Source organism: Drosophila eugracilis, unplaced genomic scaffold (assembly GCF_018153835.1).
Source record: "Drosophila eugracilis isolate 14026-0451.02 unplaced genomic scaffold, ASM1815383v1 contig_393, whole genome shotgun sequence".
NCBI classification, from domain to species: Eukaryota; Metazoa; Arthropoda; class Insecta; order Diptera; family Drosophilidae; genus Drosophila; species Drosophila eugracilis.
In genome coordinates, this window is record NW_024573253.1 from 202188 (window position 1) to 223101 (window position 20914).

General features: G+C 40.3%; 4 protein-coding genes and 1 non-coding gene across 6 annotated transcripts; 3 read left to right on the forward strand and 2 right to left on the reverse strand.

Moving 5' to 3' along the window:
• Positions 1 to 793: 793 nt before the first annotated feature.
• Positions 794 to 864, forward strand: Trnag-gcc. Its single transcript has one exon. It is a non-coding gene; the product is annotated as a tRNA-Gly (tRNA).
• An 832-nt stretch (positions 865 to 1696) lies between these two features.
• Positions 1697 to 5168, reverse strand: LOC108112491. Its single transcript, XM_017222363.2, has 2 exons — positions 5099 to 5168; positions 1697 to 4828 (listed from the first exon to the last, which is right to left on the reverse strand). Exons 1-2 carry the CDS (start codon positions 5151 to 5153, stop codon positions 1905 to 1907), a joined length of 2979 nt encoding a protein of 992 aa, XP_017077852.2. The 5' UTR covers positions 5154 to 5168; the 3' UTR covers positions 1697 to 1904.
• Positions 5169 to 5510: 342 nt separating this feature from the next.
• On the reverse strand, positions 5511 to 6454 carry LOC108111565 (accessory gland protein Acp29AB). Its single transcript, XM_017221091.2, is given in 3 exon segments — positions 5511 to 6314; positions 6316 to 6376; positions 6379 to 6454. Coding segments are annotated over 3 exon segments (768 nt in total). The 3' UTR covers positions 5511 to 5683.
• Positions 6455 to 6961: 507 nt separating this feature from the next.
• Positions 6962 to 13809, forward strand: LOC108112176 (E3 ubiquitin-protein ligase Su(dx)). 2 transcript variants are annotated; one of them, XM_017221996.2, is made up of 7 exons: positions 6962 to 7262; positions 9186 to 9445; positions 9518 to 9660; positions 9727 to 10878; positions 10947 to 11869; positions 11939 to 12137; positions 12199 to 13809. In XM_017221996.2, the coding sequence occupies exons 2-7, from the start codon at positions 9283 to 9285 to the stop codon at positions 12466 to 12468; spliced, it is 2850 nt and encodes a 949-aa protein (XP_017077485.2). In that variant the 5' UTR covers positions 6962 to 7262; positions 9186 to 9282; the 3' UTR covers positions 12469 to 13809. The 2 variants fall into 2 exon arrangements, with proteins under 2 accessions (XP_017077485.2, XP_017077477.2); XM_017221988.2 differs by having other exon boundaries at positions 6962 to 7251.
• Positions 13810 to 15007: 1198 nt separating this feature from the next.
• Positions 15008 to 17127, forward strand: LOC108111367 (kinetochore and Eb1-associated basic protein). The gene is made up of 3 exons (XM_017220803.2): positions 15008 to 15225; positions 15284 to 15532; positions 15596 to 17127. The coding sequence occupies exons 1-3, from the start codon at positions 15194 to 15196 to the stop codon at positions 16665 to 16667; spliced, it is 1353 nt and encodes a 450-aa protein (XP_017076292.1). The 5' UTR covers positions 15008 to 15193; the 3' UTR covers positions 16668 to 17127.
• The last annotated feature ends 3787 nt before the right edge of the window (positions 17128 to 20914 follow it).

Below are 20914 nucleotides of genomic sequence, written 5' to 3' on the forward strand. Positions count from 1 at the left end.
TCGAGGAAAGCCAATGAACTCAAGGAGAGTTACGCAAGAGTCCATGTTAACCGTATTAAAATGCCACTAAAACTGGGTAATTTCTGAAAACTGTACTTCGGTTTTGGGTCTTTTATGACACGATATATAATGATGTATGACCAAGTGAGAGTTGGGAGGAGCGTGAGTGACAAATTACTTGGGAGCCAATCAACAATTTCTAGCCGTCAAAACGCGTGCTCATCCAGTTGAATGTGCCTAAATGTGTGTGTGCGCCGGCGATTTAAACAATTATTAGCAACTAATTAGAGTATGGATACCACGGAAGGGCTGAATGCAGCCAAAGGAGAAAGTGGATTTTGTCTAGAAGTGTGCACAGAAAACTGTCACTTTCTATAGGGGCACGCGTGCCAAAAAGCAAATCTCTCCGGGCAGGGTCAAAACCAGCATCGGTGTGGGTTGTTGGGTAATATCTTTGGGGCAGAGATGAAAGTGAAATGCCAGAATCAGAAGAAAGTCCGAAAAGAAAAGCCTCTGACCCGAAGGTTAATCTCGAAACTATTTTTTTTATGTTTTAATGTTTTTTTTTAAAACAATAATATATTAATTTATTGTATGATAATAAAAAAAAACTTTATTTTAAGAGGAGTTCGTTTTTAAGAAAAGTTATGGCATTAATTTTAGTGGTTTGATGATTATGATAAGGGCTATTAATAGATATATCCAACAATGTGGCTTTTAGATGATTTACAAACACTTCGCATTTGTTTGGTCAACAAAGCGTATAATTCGATTTTGACACCAATCAGCAAAAGCATCGGTGGTTCAGTGGTAGAATGCTCGCCTGCCACGCGGGCGGCCCGGGTTCGATTCCCGGCCGATGCAAATTACTTTTTTTCTACCATTTATTTTATTTCAGCCATTAAATGTGTTTCTACAATTCGTCAGAAATTAACAAAAATACATTCATAAAGGTCGTAAATTCATATTCATTTATTAATAATCTCAAATTTTGAGAACTACATACAAAGCTGTTTATAGTTAGCCATAATATTTGCACTAATTTTTAATGCCGCGCTTGTGAGATTATAATTAAACTAGATCTTAAGTGCACGAGCGTAAATGTCAACTGTTTCATGTAATAATGCCCATTTGGGTAGCGCACTAAAAACATAAACAAGTTAAAACTTCATGGAGATATTAAAAAGTGAAAATCTTTTGCTACCTGGGCAGTGCCCAACCACAGGTGCGGAATCAAATGAAAGGGCAAAGAACATTTATGCCTTTTTATTTAATCGGTGTGGGAAATGACGTTTTATAACTTCACATGGCTTATAATAAATATTATATAGAGTGCTGCAATTTTTTAATGACACTTTTCTAACAGGTTTTAAATGAGTAGGCGTGCAATTATCATAAAAACCTTGACCATTAATTTATAACCCGTGTAGAGTTGTATAGCAATTAAAAATAAAACAATATTATTTAATAGTTAGTTACAGCAAAATCTTTAAATATTTTAAAAATTAGAAGAAGGTCTAATAAAAAGAAGGAATGGTAACCATTTTTTAAAATTTTTTTGAATTTAAATCAGTTTTTCACATAATCCGTTTTATATACAACTCCGCTCCTGAGTTTTAGTGACCGCCTGGCATATTTCTCGTTTGGAGGGCTACTTAAGAAGGTCAGTTTTTCAAGCTAAAACCCAGAAACCGGAAGGGCAAGGTCTTATTTGGTCTAGAATAAGACGAGAAACTTTCCCAAAAAAGAAAACAAAAACACATATATATTTTTTTTCTGGGTTTTCAAAAGTTTAATAGGTCTCGTTTTGGTCTTGATTAAAACTAGAATAAATAACTTAGTATCTAGACAAGTAACTTAAGACTTAAGGTGGCAAATGTGGAAAAATTCTCAACAATTTAACATTAATCGGTACATTTAGAGGCGAGAGTGCACATGAGGGTCTTGGGGCAGAAGAGCAGGCTCTTAGAGCAGCTCATCTTGTGGCCCTTCATCTGGCCCTGAGCATTCTTGTAGCAAACGAAATAGCTGGAAATGGAGGTTTGATCAGGGATTTTGTCGCCCTCCTTGCAGTAGTATTTCCTCTTCTTTGCGGTAGTTGACGATCCACTGCCCAAGCCACTGCTACTTTGGATGATGGTGGGTCTACTAGTTGTGGTGGCCAAATTTACTTCTGGTAAGTTAACCACATACGAATCGCTGGGATCGCTTTCTATGTTCGAAGAGATACCAGGTGATGCAGGCTGAGTGCTACCAAATTGCTGGAGAAGATTGGCTAAACTTTGGGCTTTCATGGCAGCCTCTTGTCTTCTCTTTGCCTCACTTAACATCTTGATGGCCTCCATCTGAAGTCTTCGATTACTATCTATGGTATATCCACTAAAGGCAGGCAACACATTACCACACTGAGCATATGTCGTGGCATCACAAATCCTAGTTTGCTTATTGAAAGCCGTGTATGGGGGACAGGAGTAGGATAGGACCTTGCCATCCTTTTTACTACAAACGAAATATCGCGTGCAATCCGTTTGATTTGGCTGCCTTACACCTGCTTGACAGGTGATTACCTCCACATTACCCAGTTCGTTCAAAGCGGACGATGACTTGGTCATCAGTGGTAGTATGGATTTCTGGAAGACATCCAGGCTAATAAAGTTGCCATTGAAATTTACTAGCTGACCATTGGGTGAGCTACTCGTCGGATATTTCATGTTATCTCCCTTGAAGGAGTTTATACTTGGACCACTGGTAAACATGCTCATCTCCATATTGCCATCCGAATCACTATAAATACTGCTGCTCATCGTTGGTCTGGGTCTGGGCATATATGGGTGATGATGGTGCTGCTGATGGTTATAACTCTGCTCCAGATATCCATTGCCAGGTGCTAATTGCTGGCTCATGTCGCTGCTGTAGGTCAGTACGTGAGGAAGAGTGTTCCCATTCCCATTTCCATTTGCATTACTATTTCCAGAGGCACTCTGATAGTTGGCCTTAATCATATCTTCGTCCATCTCCATGCTTTCGATTTTTTGCGAATTGGGTCGTATGCTCACCATATCCGCATCAATTTGTCCTGGAAACATGTCCATGGGTCTGGGCATATTCATCGAGGGATAGGACTCTGTTGGCTGGTAAACCCTATTGGCATTGTGTTCATTCAAATGAGGACTTGGAGTGAAGTATGTGGCCACTGTGGCAGCTGAAGGTTGCTGCTCAAAGGGTCGGGGAGTGGTCAAGGTATAATCACTGGCAAACGGAGACTGAGAACCATACTGTGAGGAGTAGGTACTAGTAGCTGTTGTAACGGAAACCGGACGGGCTGTAGTCATATACTCCATTCCACTGGGTTGACTGGCAGTCACATGCTTATCCATACTGGGATATACCCCTAAGCTATGACCATACGTATCCAATACCTCCTTTTCCCCTGAACTTGTGCTGGATAAGTGAACTGGTATCACATTGTTGTGTATGATGGTGGTGCTGGGCTTGTTGTAACCATTGCTTGAGGAACCTCCTCCAATCATGGGCTTCTTTTGCTGCATGTAGTGCGGATTCAAGGGCGGTGGCATGCCATAGTATTGCTGGAAGGGATTGCCTTGCGGGGAAACAAAAACAGGCTGCAAAATAGGCTGATAATAGGCACCATTAAAGCCCGGATTAGGGAGGACTTTGGGTACGTTTTGGGCGGCTATCATCTGCTTGGATAACTCCAGGACTGTTTTCAAGGTATCCTCCGATATCTTGGGCTCATGATCGCTATACTCGTGACTTTGAACAGGATGATGGCTAGAAAAAGGACTCTGTTCCTGACTCATTCCGTAACCGGAAGGTAGGGCAAACATCACAGAACCCTCTGGACGATTAACAACTATCTGGGAGTTGGCATAACCCTGACCAGTAGTACCATGCGAGGAATAAGGCAGGGAATTGGTCAGCATTAGTTTTGTTTCTGGTTCCATACGATGGTGGCTTAAATGCTCCTGCAGGCGTGTTTTATTGGAATTGGGTACAGGTAGCTTTGGTGTAGTTTTAGGTGCTTCTGTGGTAGTACTGGTAGTAGTTGTAGTAGTTTGATCCATGGGATTCATCATCTCATAGCGATTTTTGATGTCAAAGTGAGCCAAGAAGGCGTTCAACTGATCTGGACGCATTTCCGCCTGAGGTTTATCTGTTTTCTGGTAGGTCTGCTGCAGCCCATCAATCAGTTGGGATAATCTCTGCAGATGGGCAGTTAAGTTGGGGTCGATAGGTGATCCTGGCTTAGCTATTTCACTGATACCAGCCACTTGTTTGAGTTCTGTTTTAAGTTTTTCAACCTCTGTTTTGTGCTCCATACTACTGGCCGTTACCTCCTCTCGATTCTCAGGTTTCAAGTCAGGAGGGGAATCCAGTTCCACTAGTTCGCCATCGCCGCTGGAGTCGAAATTGTGTGCCGAGGAGATGTCCTCCTCCGAATGCGGATTGTTCTTAGCCGCCTCCTCAGTCTCCTCACTGCTCATTGTAGAATCCAATACAATTTTAACGGATCCATCGTCAAAGGGATTGGATTCACTTAACCGCAATCCCGCCTCATCCATGTCGTTGACTATCAATATGTCCGCATCTTTTTTACTAGGCGATTGTGTCGAGCTCATCTCACTAGGAGTGATGCACTCCCAGTCCTCGCCAGGGAGAACGCAGCTACCCAAACTGGACTCGTATACCAATCCCTCGTTGCATTTCACCGGAATCCAAACATGGGAGTTTGAAGGCAGTTCCCGACACTTGTAGAAGGCGTCGCAACGGGTTTTGTGGGGTCGGGTTTTTTCAGGACATGGTTTGCCTTTGATTATCCAGTCCAGAAAACGGAAAATCGAGTATAGAAAAAGAAGAAATTTTCACATTAGCACGTAGACTCTAACTGCATTTAAAACATTTAAGGTTTAACAATGTTCAGGAATCAAAACTAAAACAAGGACTTTGAATTTACATTCACATAAATTTGATGATAAATACTTTCAATTTTAAATTGTTCATTTTTAAAAGAAATGCTTTCAAGTCACTGCTTTTAAGTTCCAAAAATTTGAACACTTCACTCTCTGGCGGATTTTACCTTCGGAAAAGTAAAACAGACCCGTAATCAACGCGTAAGCTAGCAGATGCCTCATCGCGTATCCTTTCCGCGTAATCCTTTCGCCCGTAGTCCGCAATCCGTAATGGTAAGTTCCGATCTGCTCCGTTCGAAGCCCGCGACACGAATGACTGCAGATCCAGAGCGGACCGCATATTAAATTTTGATCATTTTCACTTTGAGCCGAGCTCGAGGTTCTTTGAAACTCGGGCAATGTGTGAAAAAGTCCGAAAGCGAACAAACAACAAAGTATATGACCAATTTTCTTGGCCTCTCTTCTCTGAACGCTCACATTTAAAACGACAGCTTATAATTGTTTAAACAAATAGTTTTTGTGGTACTGGAAAGATCGAGGAATTAAGGAAATTTCACTTTTTCTGCGTAGTCTGTTTGATTAAAAGTGCAACAAAATGTGAGGCAGGTATATTTAGTAACCATAAAGTAACAAAGTAATATTGATAAGCTTTAGGTATTACATAATTTTTTAAAATTTAAAATATTTAATTTAAGAAATCGAATATTTGAAAGACATTTTTATTGATAACATCGCATGTTACGCTGTATATTTTAATAATTATCCTCCTCTGTCTGGCAAATAAACCTGAAAGGAAAGTTACAGGAGTAATCGTACATTTGTCCATTATACAGGAATACGCAGTGAGAAGTATCCAATTGAGTAGAATGACCAGGAGCCCACTTTAAAAAAGTCGGTTGCTTTCCGGTCGCCATGGAGAAGTATTCGCCTTTTTTCGTCAAGTCACTAATTCCTAGCCAGTAATGCGTCTCTTCCTTGAGATTTTCCTGAAGATCATCCAGTTCCTTTTGGCTCGCAATATCAGCCAGATGACCTCCAAAATATCGGCAAGCTTTTGAGGCGGAGGACCAATCCTTTTCAGAGTATTTTTCAATATAATAGTATTTTGGACCAATCTGTTCGTACTGCAGATATTTTATTTTAACTTCCAGTTTTTGTAATTTATCATGTATGGCTAGTAGTTGTCTTTCCAAATCATTCTGTCCCTCAGTTTGGTTTTGCTGGGTTATATTAAGAGTTTCTCGTTGGGTATCCAGAAAGGTTTCAAAACTGGATTGCTTTTCTAGCAAGGAATCGAGTTGCCTTTCCATGGTGTACTGCCTTACCAGGACTTCTTTTGCCTTAATAGGATCACTGGAATTTTGGTGGTCGTTGGCAATAGTCATTTAAAACCGGCGTCAATACACTGAGGCAGAATCCTCCGCATTGGTTGAGTGGATCTTCCGACAAACGGATTCGCTCTCGACCATAGCTCCATTCAAGGCAAGAAGCCCACAAATCAAGACAAACGCGGTTTTTAGCATTTTTTTTACCAATGAACACGAATTCTCTAAATGTATTGAGTCCGCGTTTTTATACAGCTCTTTTTTATTTAAAAAGAAAGCCACAAATTGGTAGAAACTTAAACAAATTCAATTAAAAAAACATTTAAGTAATTAATATTAATGACACAGCTTATTTATATGCGGATAAAAATAAATTAAATTGAAACCAAAAAACTAAAGCCCCTGCCAAAAATATTAAGTTTTTTCTAATCATTATTCTGGAATTCAAAAATTTTACTTCTTTTTATAAAAAAAACTTAAATTTACTTGGCACTATCTTTAAATACTTTAAATCTAACATTTTCTTAATCTTGAAAAAAAAACAATTCTTGCGCCGTTTCTTTAAGCCAGATCTGGCAGCACTAATCAAACAAATAAATTCCTTTTAGCGGTTACACCTACCCAATACACCCACTTAGCCAATACAACCTCCGCATTTGGTGGACTTGCCTTTCAATCGATTACTGATTTTTTGGCAATATCGATAGCATCTGGAAACATCGATTTTAGTTCCAGCTCTAAAAATTGCTGCTCGCAAGCAGCGAAACAAAATAACAAATAAACAATAAGTGCACCGATATAGACTACTCGTAATTACGTGGACTAAAGAGAGGGCGGGAGTGGCATATTGTGCAATAACAAACCCACCATTTGTTTGGCCCACGAAAACTGAACTAAGAATCCCGCATACACACATGCAGCCGCACACAGGAGACAACAATCACACACACAGGCGCAAGTTGTAGGAGCACCCGAGCAAGAAGAAGAAGCAGAAGGTAAGGCGCAGGTAAAAAGAGGAAGAGAAACATTCAAAGATTGCTAGAAACAAAAAAAACACATTTTTTGCATTGGAATTTGCAAGCGGTAAAGCGGTGGCAACGAGTGCAAGTGAGACGGAAGTTGCGACCTTTGCCTCAATTACAACCAAACACACACATACACGCTCATTGAAGGAGTGGGAGTGGGAGAGGCAGCTACCGTTTTTTTTTTGGCTTGCGTTACATGACCACCAATAGAAGAATATATATATATATATATATGTATATAATATAGTAAAGGTTTGCTGTGTAAGCGACTAAGCCCGACGGTCGATAATTCAAGGAAGTTCAAGTTCCCCTACCCTAGAAGTGCATTCTTGATTTATTGACAGCTGTTGCTGATTATTTTACTGTGCTTTCGCTTTTCCTGCCCCACAAGATAGCTCCCCTTTGTTCTTCAGCATTTGTTGATAAACACTTGAATAGTGTATGTCCTATGATAAGCGAAAATAAGCCGGAAAGTGCGTCCTGAATGTTCGGATGCGCTGATGTGTCAATTGAAATCCATGAAAAGCTAAATCCAAGTCAATTTAATCAGTTTTAAGCTTTAAACAGAATTTGATGAGAAACCAAGTAATAAACAAGCTGCACTTGTTCACGTGTTCTTGTCAAATTAATGCAGTAAAAACCCAAGCAAAAGGGAAATCGCCAACAATTACACAGAAAGAAAAATCCGTAAAGGCATTTAAGTATTGTGCAAAATCGATATTCTTCAATGCTTGAAGTTGATATGATTAATATATGTTGTTTAACGCTGATAGCTAAATCATAAATTGGAATAACTATTACTTATTATTCGTAATATTAATCATATTTTTTTCTGTGTAGACAATCAATATGCAATGGCCATTCAACAATTGAAATTGAATTCATTTACCGTTTTCTTTTTCGTATTGTTGATGACTCACATGGCAACATTATTATACAATCTATTGTGTGAGTGAGTCGGGGTGTTTGCTATCAAAATTATAGATGACCAGCAATCGGCGGGGAAATTGTACAGAAAAAGTACACACGCACACATCCGTGACAGTCCGTGATTATGGCGAAAATTAATAGCCCAAATACAGCGCTTCCCATAAGTGTAAGATAATAATATAAGATGCGGTTCATGATTATGTATCCTAAATGTACATTTTTTCCGAGTATTTTTTCTTCTTTAACACATATTTCAGAATTAATCATTATATTTTGTTTTCCTTATTCATTGCTGTTACGCTTAATTTCTTATTCATATTCATAAAATATGTTTTTTAAAACTAGTTTACAATTTTTTTATATTTATACCTAGTTTAGTTTCTAAATCAGTGAGACGCACTGTATATTAGTGAATTAAAATTAGGAAATTTGCAGCTAACATTTTGTTCCAGCTGTTTATGACACGGAAAAAGTGAAGGCCCACTCGCTAACAATTTTTTTTGCCATACTGTCGTTTACATTATATACTACACAAAATTAAACAGCCTATATCTTATCTGCGGCTAGTCGCTTTCATAATGATATAGAGCTGGCAGATAATAGCTTTCCAAGATTAGGTGTTTAAATAGTCCAGAGCTAAACTCCATAACATTGTGTTCCAGCCTAGAAATTACTAGGTAAATCAGGTTTAATATAAACACCGCAGAACAGGCGGTATCAGTGGTCTAAACTTAAATAGTAAAAACACAATGAAAACTTGTATAACTGTGTAAATAATTAAAAATATAATATAGGCTGTCTTTTTTAAAGTGGTAATATAATCTTTCTTTTTAACAATGTTGTTTTTTTTTTTTGGTTATTGGTAAATCATTTATGTATGTAGACTGTGTTTGGGACTTATCTTATCACCTGCAGAACACGCAATTTCCCATTCGATACTTTGCACCGTGCTCAATACTCGCTTTCTCTTTTAGAACCGCAACTCCCCCGAGAAGGGAAGGTCACTCAATAGGGACGATAACAACGCGAAGGAGGAGGAGTACCAAAACCAGACACACTTTCAGACACTAAATGGCAGATGGAAATAGGCTGCCAGCGGGTGCAGCTTCCGGCGGTATGGAAGCCGGACAGACAGTAAATGGGGCCGGATCTGCCAGCCCCACGCCCACCTCAAGTTCGGGGGCTGGGGCTAGTGGGAGTGCCAATCAAGGATACCATCAATTAAGCGTGACAAGTGAGCTAACAAAAGAAACACCAAGTAAAAGAAACATTTTGTACAATTAATAATACCCCAAAATCCTTTCAGTCAAGGAGGCTTCGCTGCGGAACAATGGCTTTCTCAAACCCAATCCCTACGTGGAGCTGCTGATCGACAGCAAAAGCAAGCGAAAGACGGACCTGGTCAAGAACAGTTATCTGCCCAAGTGGAACGAGGAGTTTACGGTGCTGGTGAGTAGATGAAATAAACATTGAAGGTCAATAATTCTCATATTCAATTTACTTCTCCGTGCATAGATTACACCCAAGTCCCAGCTGCACTTTAAAGTTCTGGATCATTCCAGTTTTCGCAAAGATGCCATGTTGGGCGAAAAAGTCATCTACTTGGCGCCCATCCTAAAGCATTACAACGGGCGCTGCGAGTTTCTTGAATTGACTATGGACCTGTATGTCACCAGTAAATCGGACAACCACGAAACGAAAAGCGGCGAACTAGTGGCTGTCCTCAATGGCCTTAAACTGGATATGAGCAAGCTGCAATCTCAGTCAGTTCAGGGAGTCCAACAGAATGGAAATTCACCCGTCCAGGCAGTCAATCCGTCGATGGCTAGTGATGCTGCCGCCGGTCGCAGCTGTGAGATTTATGGTGGTTTGCGGGCACGGATGCGGCTGGGCTCAAGTAGTGGCAATAGCAATGGTGCAGAAACCCGCTCTCCTTTGCCGAATGGAGGCTCGGATCACAGGAGATCTGCGCCCGCTCCACCAGTGTGGGAACAGCAGCAACAATCCCAAAATCAACATCAACCCCTGAGGATGGTCAATGGTAGTGGAGCAGCTGTGCCACAGACAGCGCCTTATCCTCAACAACCTCCAGCTCCCGTACTTGCACGTCCTCTAACTCAAGTATACGGAGCCTTGCCGGAGAACACCACACCAGCTGCTGTTTATTTGCCAGCAGATGGAGGAACAGCAGTAGTAGCACCTGGAGTCGCAGGGCCACCTATAGAACAGCCCGGAGTTGGACTGCCTGTGAGCCAAAGTACAGATCCGCAATTACAAACGCAACCGGCAGATGATGAGCCTCTGCCAGCTGGTTGGGAAATCCGCTTGGATCAATATGGACGTAGATACTATGTGGATCACAACACACGGTCCACTTACTGGGAGAAACCAACGCCTCTGCCTCCGGGCTGGGAGATTAGGAAGGATGGGCGCGGTCGAGTTTATTACGTTGATCACAACACAAGGAAGACCACCTGGCAACGGCCGAATAGTGAACGCCTTATGCACTTCCAGCACTGGCAGGGTCAGAGGGCTCATGTTGTATCCCAGGGCAACCAGCGATACCTGTACTCCCAGCAACAACAGCAACCAACGGCGGTGACCGCCCAGGTGACGCAGGACGACGAGGATGCATTAGGACCACTGCCAGATGGCTGGGAGAAGAAGGTAAAATTGATATCCTATCAATAAAATGCTGTTTTATTTATATTATTTTTTTCTCTTACCACAAACAGATACAATCAGACAACCGAGTGTACTTTGTGAATCACAAAAACCGAACCACCCAGTGGGAGGATCCACGCACCCAAGGTCAGGAAGTAAGCCTAATTAACGAGGGGCCTCTTCCACCTGGCTGGGAAATTCGTTACACTGCAGCTGGTGAGCGCTTCTTTGTGGACCACAATACGCGACGCACCACCTTCGAGGATCCTCGACCAGGAGCACCGAAGGGTGCCAAGGGAGTGTACGGAGTTCCACGCGCATACGAACGAAGCTTCCGCTGGAAACTGTCTCAATTCCGGTACTTGTGCCAGAGCAACGCTCTGCCATCGCACATAAAGATTACGGTGACGCGACAAACCTTGTTCGAGGATTCCTATCACCAGATCATGCGTCTACCCGCGTACGAACTCCGAAGGCGCCTCTATATCATATTCCGTGGCGAGGAGGGACTGGATTACGGCGGAGTTTCTCGCGAGTGGTTCTTCTTGCTTTCCCACGAAGTCCTGAATCCCATGTACTGCTTGTTTGAATATGCGAACAAAAACAACTACAGCCTGCAGATAAATCCCGCCTCCTATGTGAATCCTGATCACCTGCAGTACTTCAAGTTTATTGGCCGATTTATTGCAATGGCCTTATATCATGGAAGGTTTATCTATAGTGGATTCACAATGCCATTTTACAAACGCATGCTGAACAAGAAGCTGACCATCAAGGACATCGAGACGATCGATCCAGAGTTCTATAACTCTCTTATATGGGTAAAGGATAATAACATCGACGAGTGCGGCTTGGAGCTGTGGTTCAGCGTAGATTTCGAAGTTCTTGGACAGATAATCCATCACGAGTTGAAGGAAAACGGCGAAAAAGAGCGTGTGACGGAGGAGAACAAAGAAGAGTATATCACGCTAATGACAGAGTGGCGAATGACGCGGTAAGTACTTTTTCATTTAATTAATAGTAAATCAATTAATGTATTATTTATGTATTTGATTATTAACAGTGGCATTGAACAGCAGACAAAAACTTTCCTGGAGGGCTTCAATGAGGTGGTGCCTCTGGAGTGGCTCAAGTACTTTGATGAGCGCGAGTTGGAGCTGATCCTGTGCGGCATGCAAGACGTGGACGTGGAGGACTGGCAGCGCAATACTATTTACAGGCACTACAACCGCAACTCTAAGCAGGTCGTCTGGTTCTGGCAGGTTAGTGTTATTCTAAACTTTCTGTCATTTAAATCTCTAATTTGGGTAATTAATTTCGCAGTTTGTTCGTGAGACGGATAATGAGAAGCGGGCTCGTCTGCTGCAGTTTGTGACGGGTACGTGTCGAGTGCCGGTCGGAGGATTTGCGGAGCTGATGGGCTCCAACGGACCACAGCGCTTCTGTATCGAGAAGGTGGGCAAGGAGACTTGGTTGCCGCGCTCACACACCTGCTTCAACCGATTGGACCTGCCGCCGTACAAGAGCTATGATCAGTTAGTGGAGAAGCTGACTTTTGCCATTGAGGAGACTGAGGGCTTCTGCCAGGAATGAGTGGCAGTCGATTTGTGGTCGGTTTGTTGATTAATGTTTAATTCCAGTTGAGCGCCTACGTTACCGTCCCCGCTCCCTCACCCAGTCCCACTCTTCCTATTACCCATTCCCATTCGACGACCACGTTGCGTTAAATAGTTACTGTTATTATTATTACATACGTATGTATTACTTCTGTATACTGTAAAAACAAAAACTCTTTTGTCTATTCCTATGTTTGCTATCAATATAAAGAGAAAGATTTGTTTAAAGTGCGAAAATTTTTAAAAACGACATATGTATGAATGTATTGAAAGCCTATTTAAGACTTATTTATAATCTGTTAGATATAATTTAACTATTCAACTATAAATATTCTTTGTAGATTTCAAGTATGTTTTGAATGATTCTACTCTGTTAATAATTTTATATCTCTATCTTCAAATGTAATTGTCGATACATTTTCCCATCTCGTTATTACGCCGATGCATAAAAGCACTTTTAAGTTCAACTGAGCCGTCAAAAATGGAAAAACACAAAACTCCCCCCGAAAAAATGCTATTAAAATTGTTTTATATTAATGGCAATTAACTATACAATTAATACACCGATATGTTAAAGGTAAAGTTGTTACCGACATTTTTGTAGGGATCCCTCGGTTTTGGCTCTCAAAAAGCTGCTCAGCAATCGCAACTAAATGTTACGAGTTCGCCATAAGATTGCACTTAAATTGCTTCTAGTTCAATTGTACAACGAGCCCCGGCTTGCATGTTTTAACTACAATTTGTGAATTTATATTTATATTAACACACTCCACTTGTAAATAGTTTACTCAACCGAATTCAAATTGTTAACGAACTGAGTTTGGTTTACTGGCAAACTGTTTTTAACTGTTCAATTGTTTGTCAAGTATACACAAAAATCTAAATAGAAACTATATTTTAAACATTGTATATCCCACACACTAACAAACAACACATACTGGAGATATCGTGAGAACTTGAAACACCGCAAAGCAAACAAAATACGTTAGGTTTTTAACAGACAAACAAAGTATACACTTAAACGAATAATAAATTCAAATAGCAATTATTGTTGTTAACAAAACTAAAGGTAGCAAAGGAGGTATTGGCGGCAGCGATACATATATTAATTATGCTACCTAAATGTGCAGACTAAGACAAATCGGATAGAAATGAGGATGATCGGCGTATATAGGGTTGATTGTGAGCGATTACATATTACATATTAAATATATATTATATATTAAATAGATTTTATTTAGTTTAATGCAATGTGTACTGTACTATATAAAATAAATGCAAAATTATTTAGTGATAGTTGATGTAATTATTCATGATGCCCCAAAATACTTGAGGGCATTTCGGATGTGTCGACATTTGCGGTTAGTTTTCGCTTAGTCAGCTGGCAAATCGTTGATGCGGCAATAAATGTAATTATTTTAAGCGCATTTTTGGCCAACGCTTGCATTTTAATGTCCGCAATTAAAACGTGTATCAAATATGTAAAAATCGCATTTTGCCACCATTTGAGTCTCGTTTTGGTCAGCCAGCGAAATGCCCACTGAATATCCGCAATAGGCCACTGATAACATCGTCATCGTTATCCTCAAATGTCTAACCTACATTTTTCAGAGCTTCCTGGTGGGTGTGCGTTCAAATTTAACAAGCTGCTCCATTATTTATTGCGGTTAAATTGCAAAAACGTAGCAGTCAAAACATGAAAACTAAACAGCGTACACATGTGGAGATACACTAACAAGTTTTTGTTTTAGCATTTTAGGAGCTGAATTTCAGGATTTCATTTCAACCATAAAATATTACTTCAAAATTATTAAAAAAGGATTAACTGTTATAAAAAAACCATTATTAAAGCCAAAATAATACGATTTCATTTAATTATATTAACGTTTTTGAAATTCTTTTTTAAAGTGTTTATTCAGGACCCTGGCAAATAACACCATCACGCTGCTTTGGGGATTGGGGGCTATGTAGCTGTGAGGCTTCAGGCTTCCGCTCCCTTGCTTCAGGCTTTTTCGCTCCTGGTCCTCAATTCCTAGCTGGCGGCCTGCTGGCTCCAGTTCCGACGTGTGTATTGTTTCGTAATTACGCCACAAATGGGCGGGGTCATGGGTCGGCGGAGGCAGCACCTTTCGGCGCCCACCTGGGAGCACCACGAGCTCGTGGTAGGTGCAACCAATTTTCACTTTCATCCATGATTTATGTATTCGCTGCCCGTGCTGCCTTGCCAAAGGATGCAGTTTTTAAAGTTAATAAAGGTATGGGGGTGTGCTGGATATAATTGCTGGAGAGGTTTACTTGTATTAAGCTGGTTGGTTGAAGGGTATAATTGGATTTTTATTTATATTTTTATTTTATCTATCATGTAATGTAATAATATAATGTAATTTATCATTAAAAATAGAGAGGTTTACTTGTATTAAGCTGATTGGTTGATGGGTACAATTGGATTTTTTTTTATATTTATATTTTATCTATCATGTAATGTAATAATATAATGTAATTTATCATTCAAAATCAACGATCGTTTCAGTGTTGCCACCTAATTTGATTATCAAATGTGGCCATCTGTGTTGTTATGATTTAGCGTTGCCATATGTTGTTTTGCCATTCACATTTGCGCATTTGCTGTCATTGGCTTGTTTAAATTTAAAAATTGTAAATTTTTGTGAATATTTACAAAAAAGTCATATTAACGCTTGGAAATGGATAATATTACCAGATCTCCCGATGTACGGTAAGTTACGGAACAGATATACACAACTTCTCTTATTAATGAAGAGGTTCTTAAATAGAATTCCCGAATGTGGCATGCCCTTGCGCATCAGAGAACTAATGGAAAGAATGGGATCCCATAAAGGAACTACATACAAGAGCATACCATCCATTATTATTACCCGTGCTGATATCATCCCGGAGCGCTCAAAGCTTATGCTACAGCGTCTGGAGGGATCCTTATATCGATCTCCCTCTGCCCCAAAAAATGCATTTTTAACAAGCGTAAACAAAAAGCAAAAGGAAAGACTGAAAATACCAAAGGATCGGTAAGCTTGTGTTATATCTGTATTCTCAATTTTTATTTTTTTTTAAATATTAAAACTAACCAGTTGCCCACTCTCGGAACCACAACCAATCCGCCCCAAGGTGATCCTGGAAAGAGAACGCCAAGAGGCTTTAGCAAATCGCATGACCTCAATATCGATTGACCGCCCAAGAACAAGGCCACCAACGAACACTTTTACGTCGAGCAGGCAGTTGGTTCCCTCGATTGGATTCTCGTACCCTAAGGATCCCAAGAGCCTCCAGCGATCCGCCAAAACCACCGAGCTGACCAACACAAAGCGAAAGTTGGATTTCCACACCGATGTGGAAAAGGCATCACTACGGCCGAAGCTGGAGAAGATTGCAAAGGAATGGCACACAAAAACAGAGTACCAGTTGCGTCAGTTTATCTCGGAATTAGTGAATCACCTAGCGCACTTTATGCCATTGAATGGCGTAAAGTTTTCGTATCTTAGCAGGGGAAGCTATGTGCAGCAGATAATGGAGGCATTGCAGCACCTTCAGTATTCCAAAAAGGTAAATAAAACCTGGCTTCGAATGCCAAACACTCAACAAGCTATGGGCCATCTGCTGGAAATACTCTATTTCCTGTTGGATGCTGTTGAAAAAGGTGAGGGAATGGCCATGTTGCCCCCTGTTTCAAAAGAGCAGTCAACATTAAAGGAAAGGCAAGCAACCAGCGAAAACTCTGAGCAAAAGATTGAATTTACCAATAATGATATAATAGCGCTGCATCAGCAGTTTGATAATCTAAAAATACAGAAAGAATCGAACAACAGCCAAGTATATCTGAATGGATTACTGGATGCTCAGGAGGAGAAATTACATGAATTGCAGATAAAACGTCTGGTTATAATGCAGTTCTCAGAGCTTGTGAGTCTCGCCAAGATAAAGTTAAAACGCTGCTGTGATGGAAATCAAGAAAACATCAATGCCTTTAATCAGCAGATAAGGGATTTGACTGAATCCCATGTTTTTAAAAATAGTCTCAACGCGTCTTCATTACAGTTGCATTTAAATCCAAATCCCACTCTGGAGGGGATCGTCAAACGTATGGAGCAACTACAGAGACTGTATGAAGAGAATTATTTAAATCTTCAGCAGTTAAATATGTAGTTGCTTCAAGGAATCCTTTTGGCAACTTAGCTACCTACCTCAACGATTCTCTCTTAAGGTTCTTGTTAATTTAAGCAAATATTTGTGTACTACGTAAGTTACACACTGAGCCCACCATCTAAGCTGCTGCTTTAGTAATTCTTGCCTGAATTTCAAAGATTTATTTAATTGAATTTATCAACTGGAAGCTTCGGCAATGTCCTGGCCTGGATTTAAGTTAGTGTAATTGACATTTAAATGAGTCATCGGCATGTTGGCTTCACTTACTGTAGGGAAATAGCCGGAAAGTAAAGCTGCTTAGCTTCAGATTTCATAAAAATATTAATTTTAATTAATGTGCTGTGCTACGTTTTATTTAGGTTCTTTAATTTGTAATTATAATATAAGCTATGTCTTAGTAGTTATGTATAATTTTTATTTTTAAATATCGCTTTAAAGCAATTTGAATTGCGTATTACCGAAAAGAACTACTTAAACTACGTAATAAAATAAATGTCGAAAAAGATGCAATTTTACAAATAAAATATTTATATATATATTCCACTATATAGTAGAGTAAATATGATTCTAGAAAAGTTTTTGAAAATGTAAGCAGAAGAGCAACTGCTAGGCTGGGGCTTAAGTTTTGCTGTTGCTTAGTTGTGAAAGACTTGTGGATTGGCATTAATTTAGAGGTCCTGCAGCAAGGACGTTGCCTAACGAGGGAGAGTGGCTGGGTGTTTGGGTGGCTGGCTATATGCATGTGCTGGGGTTAGATTTATAATGCGTTTGTGTTTGTGCCCTAGAGTGGAACTAATAATCTTATTACTCAACTGGAAGAGATGCAAGCCAGCGTCAGTCCCCAGCACAACTTGGAAACTATAACCGCACCGCACCCACAAACGGAGCTGTGCAATTAAACAGTGAGCTGCATAAATTATTTCCCTGCAACAAAATGTTTAAAGACCAGACTCGCCCGCAAATCCCGGACAGACGAATACAAGTGGGAGCGAGGGCGCAGGCAAGTGTAATAAAATACATGAATTAGTGTAATGGAAATGCGAATTCCTTGAACAAACAATGCCAAAATTTCGAATGCAAATTCCCCAGCTAAAAACAACACAACAAACCAGAATTTTGCGCAAATTAAACAATAACAACACTATGGAAGTGAGGCAAAAAGTACATACACCTAGAGTGCAGAAATATGTAAGAATCTCTGGATCCTAAAGAAAATGTGGTCCAAATGCCACGATTAAGCCATATAGTAGTTAGTTCAGGCCCAGCTCGGAAATAGTTATCTGCTTTACATCGTGTGTCATAACTTGTACTCCAAGTTCGTAGCCAAAAACACCGAGAGCACCTTTAAAACTTGCCTTGGAAAGTCAGGCCAAAACAATTATGGTCTGTGGTGGATGGTAGATGGCAGATGGGCGTTGGTAGTTGGGTGGGTGGTATATGTGTTGTCTTGTACATTATTTTCCTTCATAAAACAAACACTCACCTCGGCAGCCACTCACTCACTCACTCACAAAAGAACAGCATCCGCATCCAGCACTGACAGCAGCAGCTTCACAGCATCACTGGAGTGAAATAATCGCATATCGTAAACTTTGACTTCGAGCTAATGAAGAATTGCGGAGCCCGGAAAAGCTGCAATTGAGTTAATTAGCCGAGCAGGGAACTTCAAGCAAATGGAAAGTGTCATGACGTTCAGGCAGTGGCAGCTCCGCAAAGAGGAGCTCATTTCAATGTATTTATATTTATACTGCCTCTATGTCCTACTTAAGCAAATTGGATTTTATTCAAGGTAGTTAGTTCAATGTTTTCCTTCATTATAAATTTTTACACGTGGTTATAAATTGTTTTTATGCAATAAAAAAAAAACTAAACTAAACTAAAACCAGAACTGTTTTTATATTTCAAAATAATAGTTTTTAAAGTGTTTATTAACGTTTTCTTACTGTACTTTTTCCCTGTGCTCATACGGAAACTTTCGAACTCGTTCGATTGTCAAACAAACAAAAGAAATTGCACTCGAAAAATATAAAAGAAAAACGCTTGTGCCAATGGCGCTGTGCGAAGGAAGAATTGCCGAAAATCAAAAGGCACTATTTCTTCGACATCCTTTGCTTTCTCGTCCTGGCACTAATGGAAAATAACGTCTATTGTTGTTGTTTAATATCAGACTGGACCGTACGAAGGGGATTCGAATTGCTTTAAGTTGAAGTGAGCAGCCAGCTTTAATTTGAAAATCGCTCAGCGGAAGGGAATAAAATTTGTATGCGGAGCGGTGAAAAACCACTGGATGATGACTCGCCGACTGAACTGTTTTCTATGTGTCCTACGGTTTAGCTGCCACTTCTAGCGAAAAGGAGAAAAAATGTCAACGGCAGCGTGACCAAGTCCGCGTCCAACAAACCAGCCGATGTCGAGTCATGCGATTGCAATATTTATGCAGTTTGTGCAGCGTTCGCTATATTTGACAGTTGCTCTTCCGCTCGGTTGTAGGAACATTGGTCCCATATCCTTTGGCAGGGCATTACTGTAATGAGTCCAGCTGCACAGGAAAGTCATTTAGGTCTAAGCCAATTTTTGCCTATCACATTCCGTAAGCCATTTGCACTAAAAGTTTTATGAAATGAAAGTGTTACAAAAATTGCAGCTTTATATTTTGTCTCCGGATAATCATAAGTAAGAAATCTACCTTAAAATACAATTTTTAAAAATATTTTAAGGGCTTTTCGGTTTAGTGTTTTTGGAGTTCATGATTTTAGATAAGACATGTATAACTCTGTTATTATTATCGAAGAATAATCTATTAGTTTGTAATATTAGGTTCATACTTACTTTTAAAGCATATACTTACCTTTACCTTACTTTAAAGTCTAAATTATTTTTATGAACCATTTCGCTGCCCTGGCAGCGCATTAATGCGTCGTTGTGGTGAGTGTAATTGTTATTGCTCAATTTTTTTTGCACATTTCAGCGGTTTTTGGGCTCTAGGAAGTTGCTTGCTTAGTCGGGCATGCAACCAGGACGGGCTAGAGGGTTTGGAGAGGAGGGAACAGGGATGGCCAGGACACGATGCTGCAGCAGGTGGCGCGTGCGTTTGCTCGAACGGCAATTGCATTATCAGTAAATTATATCTGCGGCGGTCTGTGGCCCCCCATTTGCCGACTTTTCCCAGCGCCGACATGTTGGCCATGTTTACGGGTTGCCTGCGGCCATGTTTGCCAGCTCCTGCTGGTTGCTCCTGCTTTTTCTCCATTTCTTCCTCCTGCGCCCTCCATCACATTGCTGTTGTTGCTGAGCCGGATCCGAGGGCCTGTTGTTGCTGGTGCTGCTGCTTGTTTGTGAACCATTTTCGGCGCTTTCCTGCTGATTTATGCAAAACTGTGGCATTTTTCAATTGCATTTTACACTCGTCCTGCAAGTTTCGCCACCAGCTACGGATCCTGCAGGCTTCGTGCTTCAGGACTCCGGGGTCCTGTTTCCTTTCGCTTGTTTGTGTTGTACAATTTTCACACATTTGTGCAACTTTTGCCACCGAAAATGCGCAACACATTTGCCCCGTCGCATTGTGTCTGTTTCATCTGGAGGAGTAGCATCTTCACAGAATCTGCCTGCCACGCCCACTGGCCACAGGCAGCCCTTTATACGCCTCCTTCCCCCATCCCCCTGGCAGTCAACTGCATTTTATTGCCACAGATGTGAGTGTGTGTTAGGGATCCGTGTATCCACGATATCCACGCTTGGTTTTCCGCATTTAATGCCAAGTTATAACTTTCACGTGGGTTGCTTTAGTAGTTTTTACCCAGATTCCCCTCTTCTGTCCACCCTAAAGTTCGCCCCTTCTGAGTTACGTGGTCCCATAAAAATATCCCAACGGGGAGTATAGTGTCACTTATGCATAGAAGATTTGCGGTGCATTTTTAAATGTTTAATAAACATAATTTCAACGCAGTTTATCATGTGACAGGGCATAAAGTCTGCCGCGTTTACAGCCATTTGTTAATGGCTGATTGATATGGAAAATAGATTGAAAACGATATGGTTAGTTAGGAATGAGAAATATGGTTTATCGGTAAAGTTAATGGAATACACTTAAGGCATGTTATTCTCAAATTATATTGCAAATTTTGTCATATAATTTTTTATTAAACTATAATGTAAGATTGAAAAACTTGTAAAATTTTCAGAAGTTTATTAAGATAATAATTAATTTCTTAAACCGCCCTCGTTATCAAATGAGCACTGATTTTCAA

Excerpts from the sequence above, each read along its gene's own strand:
- LOC108112491 (XM_017222363.2), bottom strand. The coding sequence starts at position 5,153 with ATGAGGCATCTGCTAGCTTACGCGTTGATTACGGGTCTGTTTTACTTT. Across the intron at positions 4,829-5,098 it reads TCTGTTTTACTTTTCCGAAG|GCAAACCATGTCCTGAAAAA; the intron begins GTAAAATCCGCC and ends GGATAATCAAAG.
- LOC108112176 (XM_017221996.2), top strand. The coding sequence starts at position 9,283 with ATGGCAGATGGAAATAGGCTGCCAGCGGGTGCAGCTTCCGGCGGTATG. Across the intron at positions 9,446-9,517 it reads CCATCAATTAAGCGTGACAA|TCAAGGAGGCTTCGCTGCGG; the intron begins GTGAGCTAACAA and ends AAATCCTTTCAG. Across the intron at positions 10,879-10,946 it reads CAGATGGCTGGGAGAAGAAG|ATACAATCAGACAACCGAGT; the intron begins GTAAAATTGATA and ends TACCACAAACAG.
- LOC108111367 (XM_017220803.2), top strand. The coding sequence starts at position 15,194 with ATGGATAATATTACCAGATCTCCCGATGTACG. Across the intron at positions 15,226-15,283 it reads ACCAGATCTCCCGATGTACG|AATTCCCGAATGTGGCATGC; the intron begins GTAAGTTACGGA and ends GTTCTTAAATAG. Across the intron at positions 15,533-15,595 it reads CTGAAAATACCAAAGGATCG|TTGCCCACTCTCGGAACCAC; the intron begins GTAAGCTTGTGT and ends AAAACTAACCAG.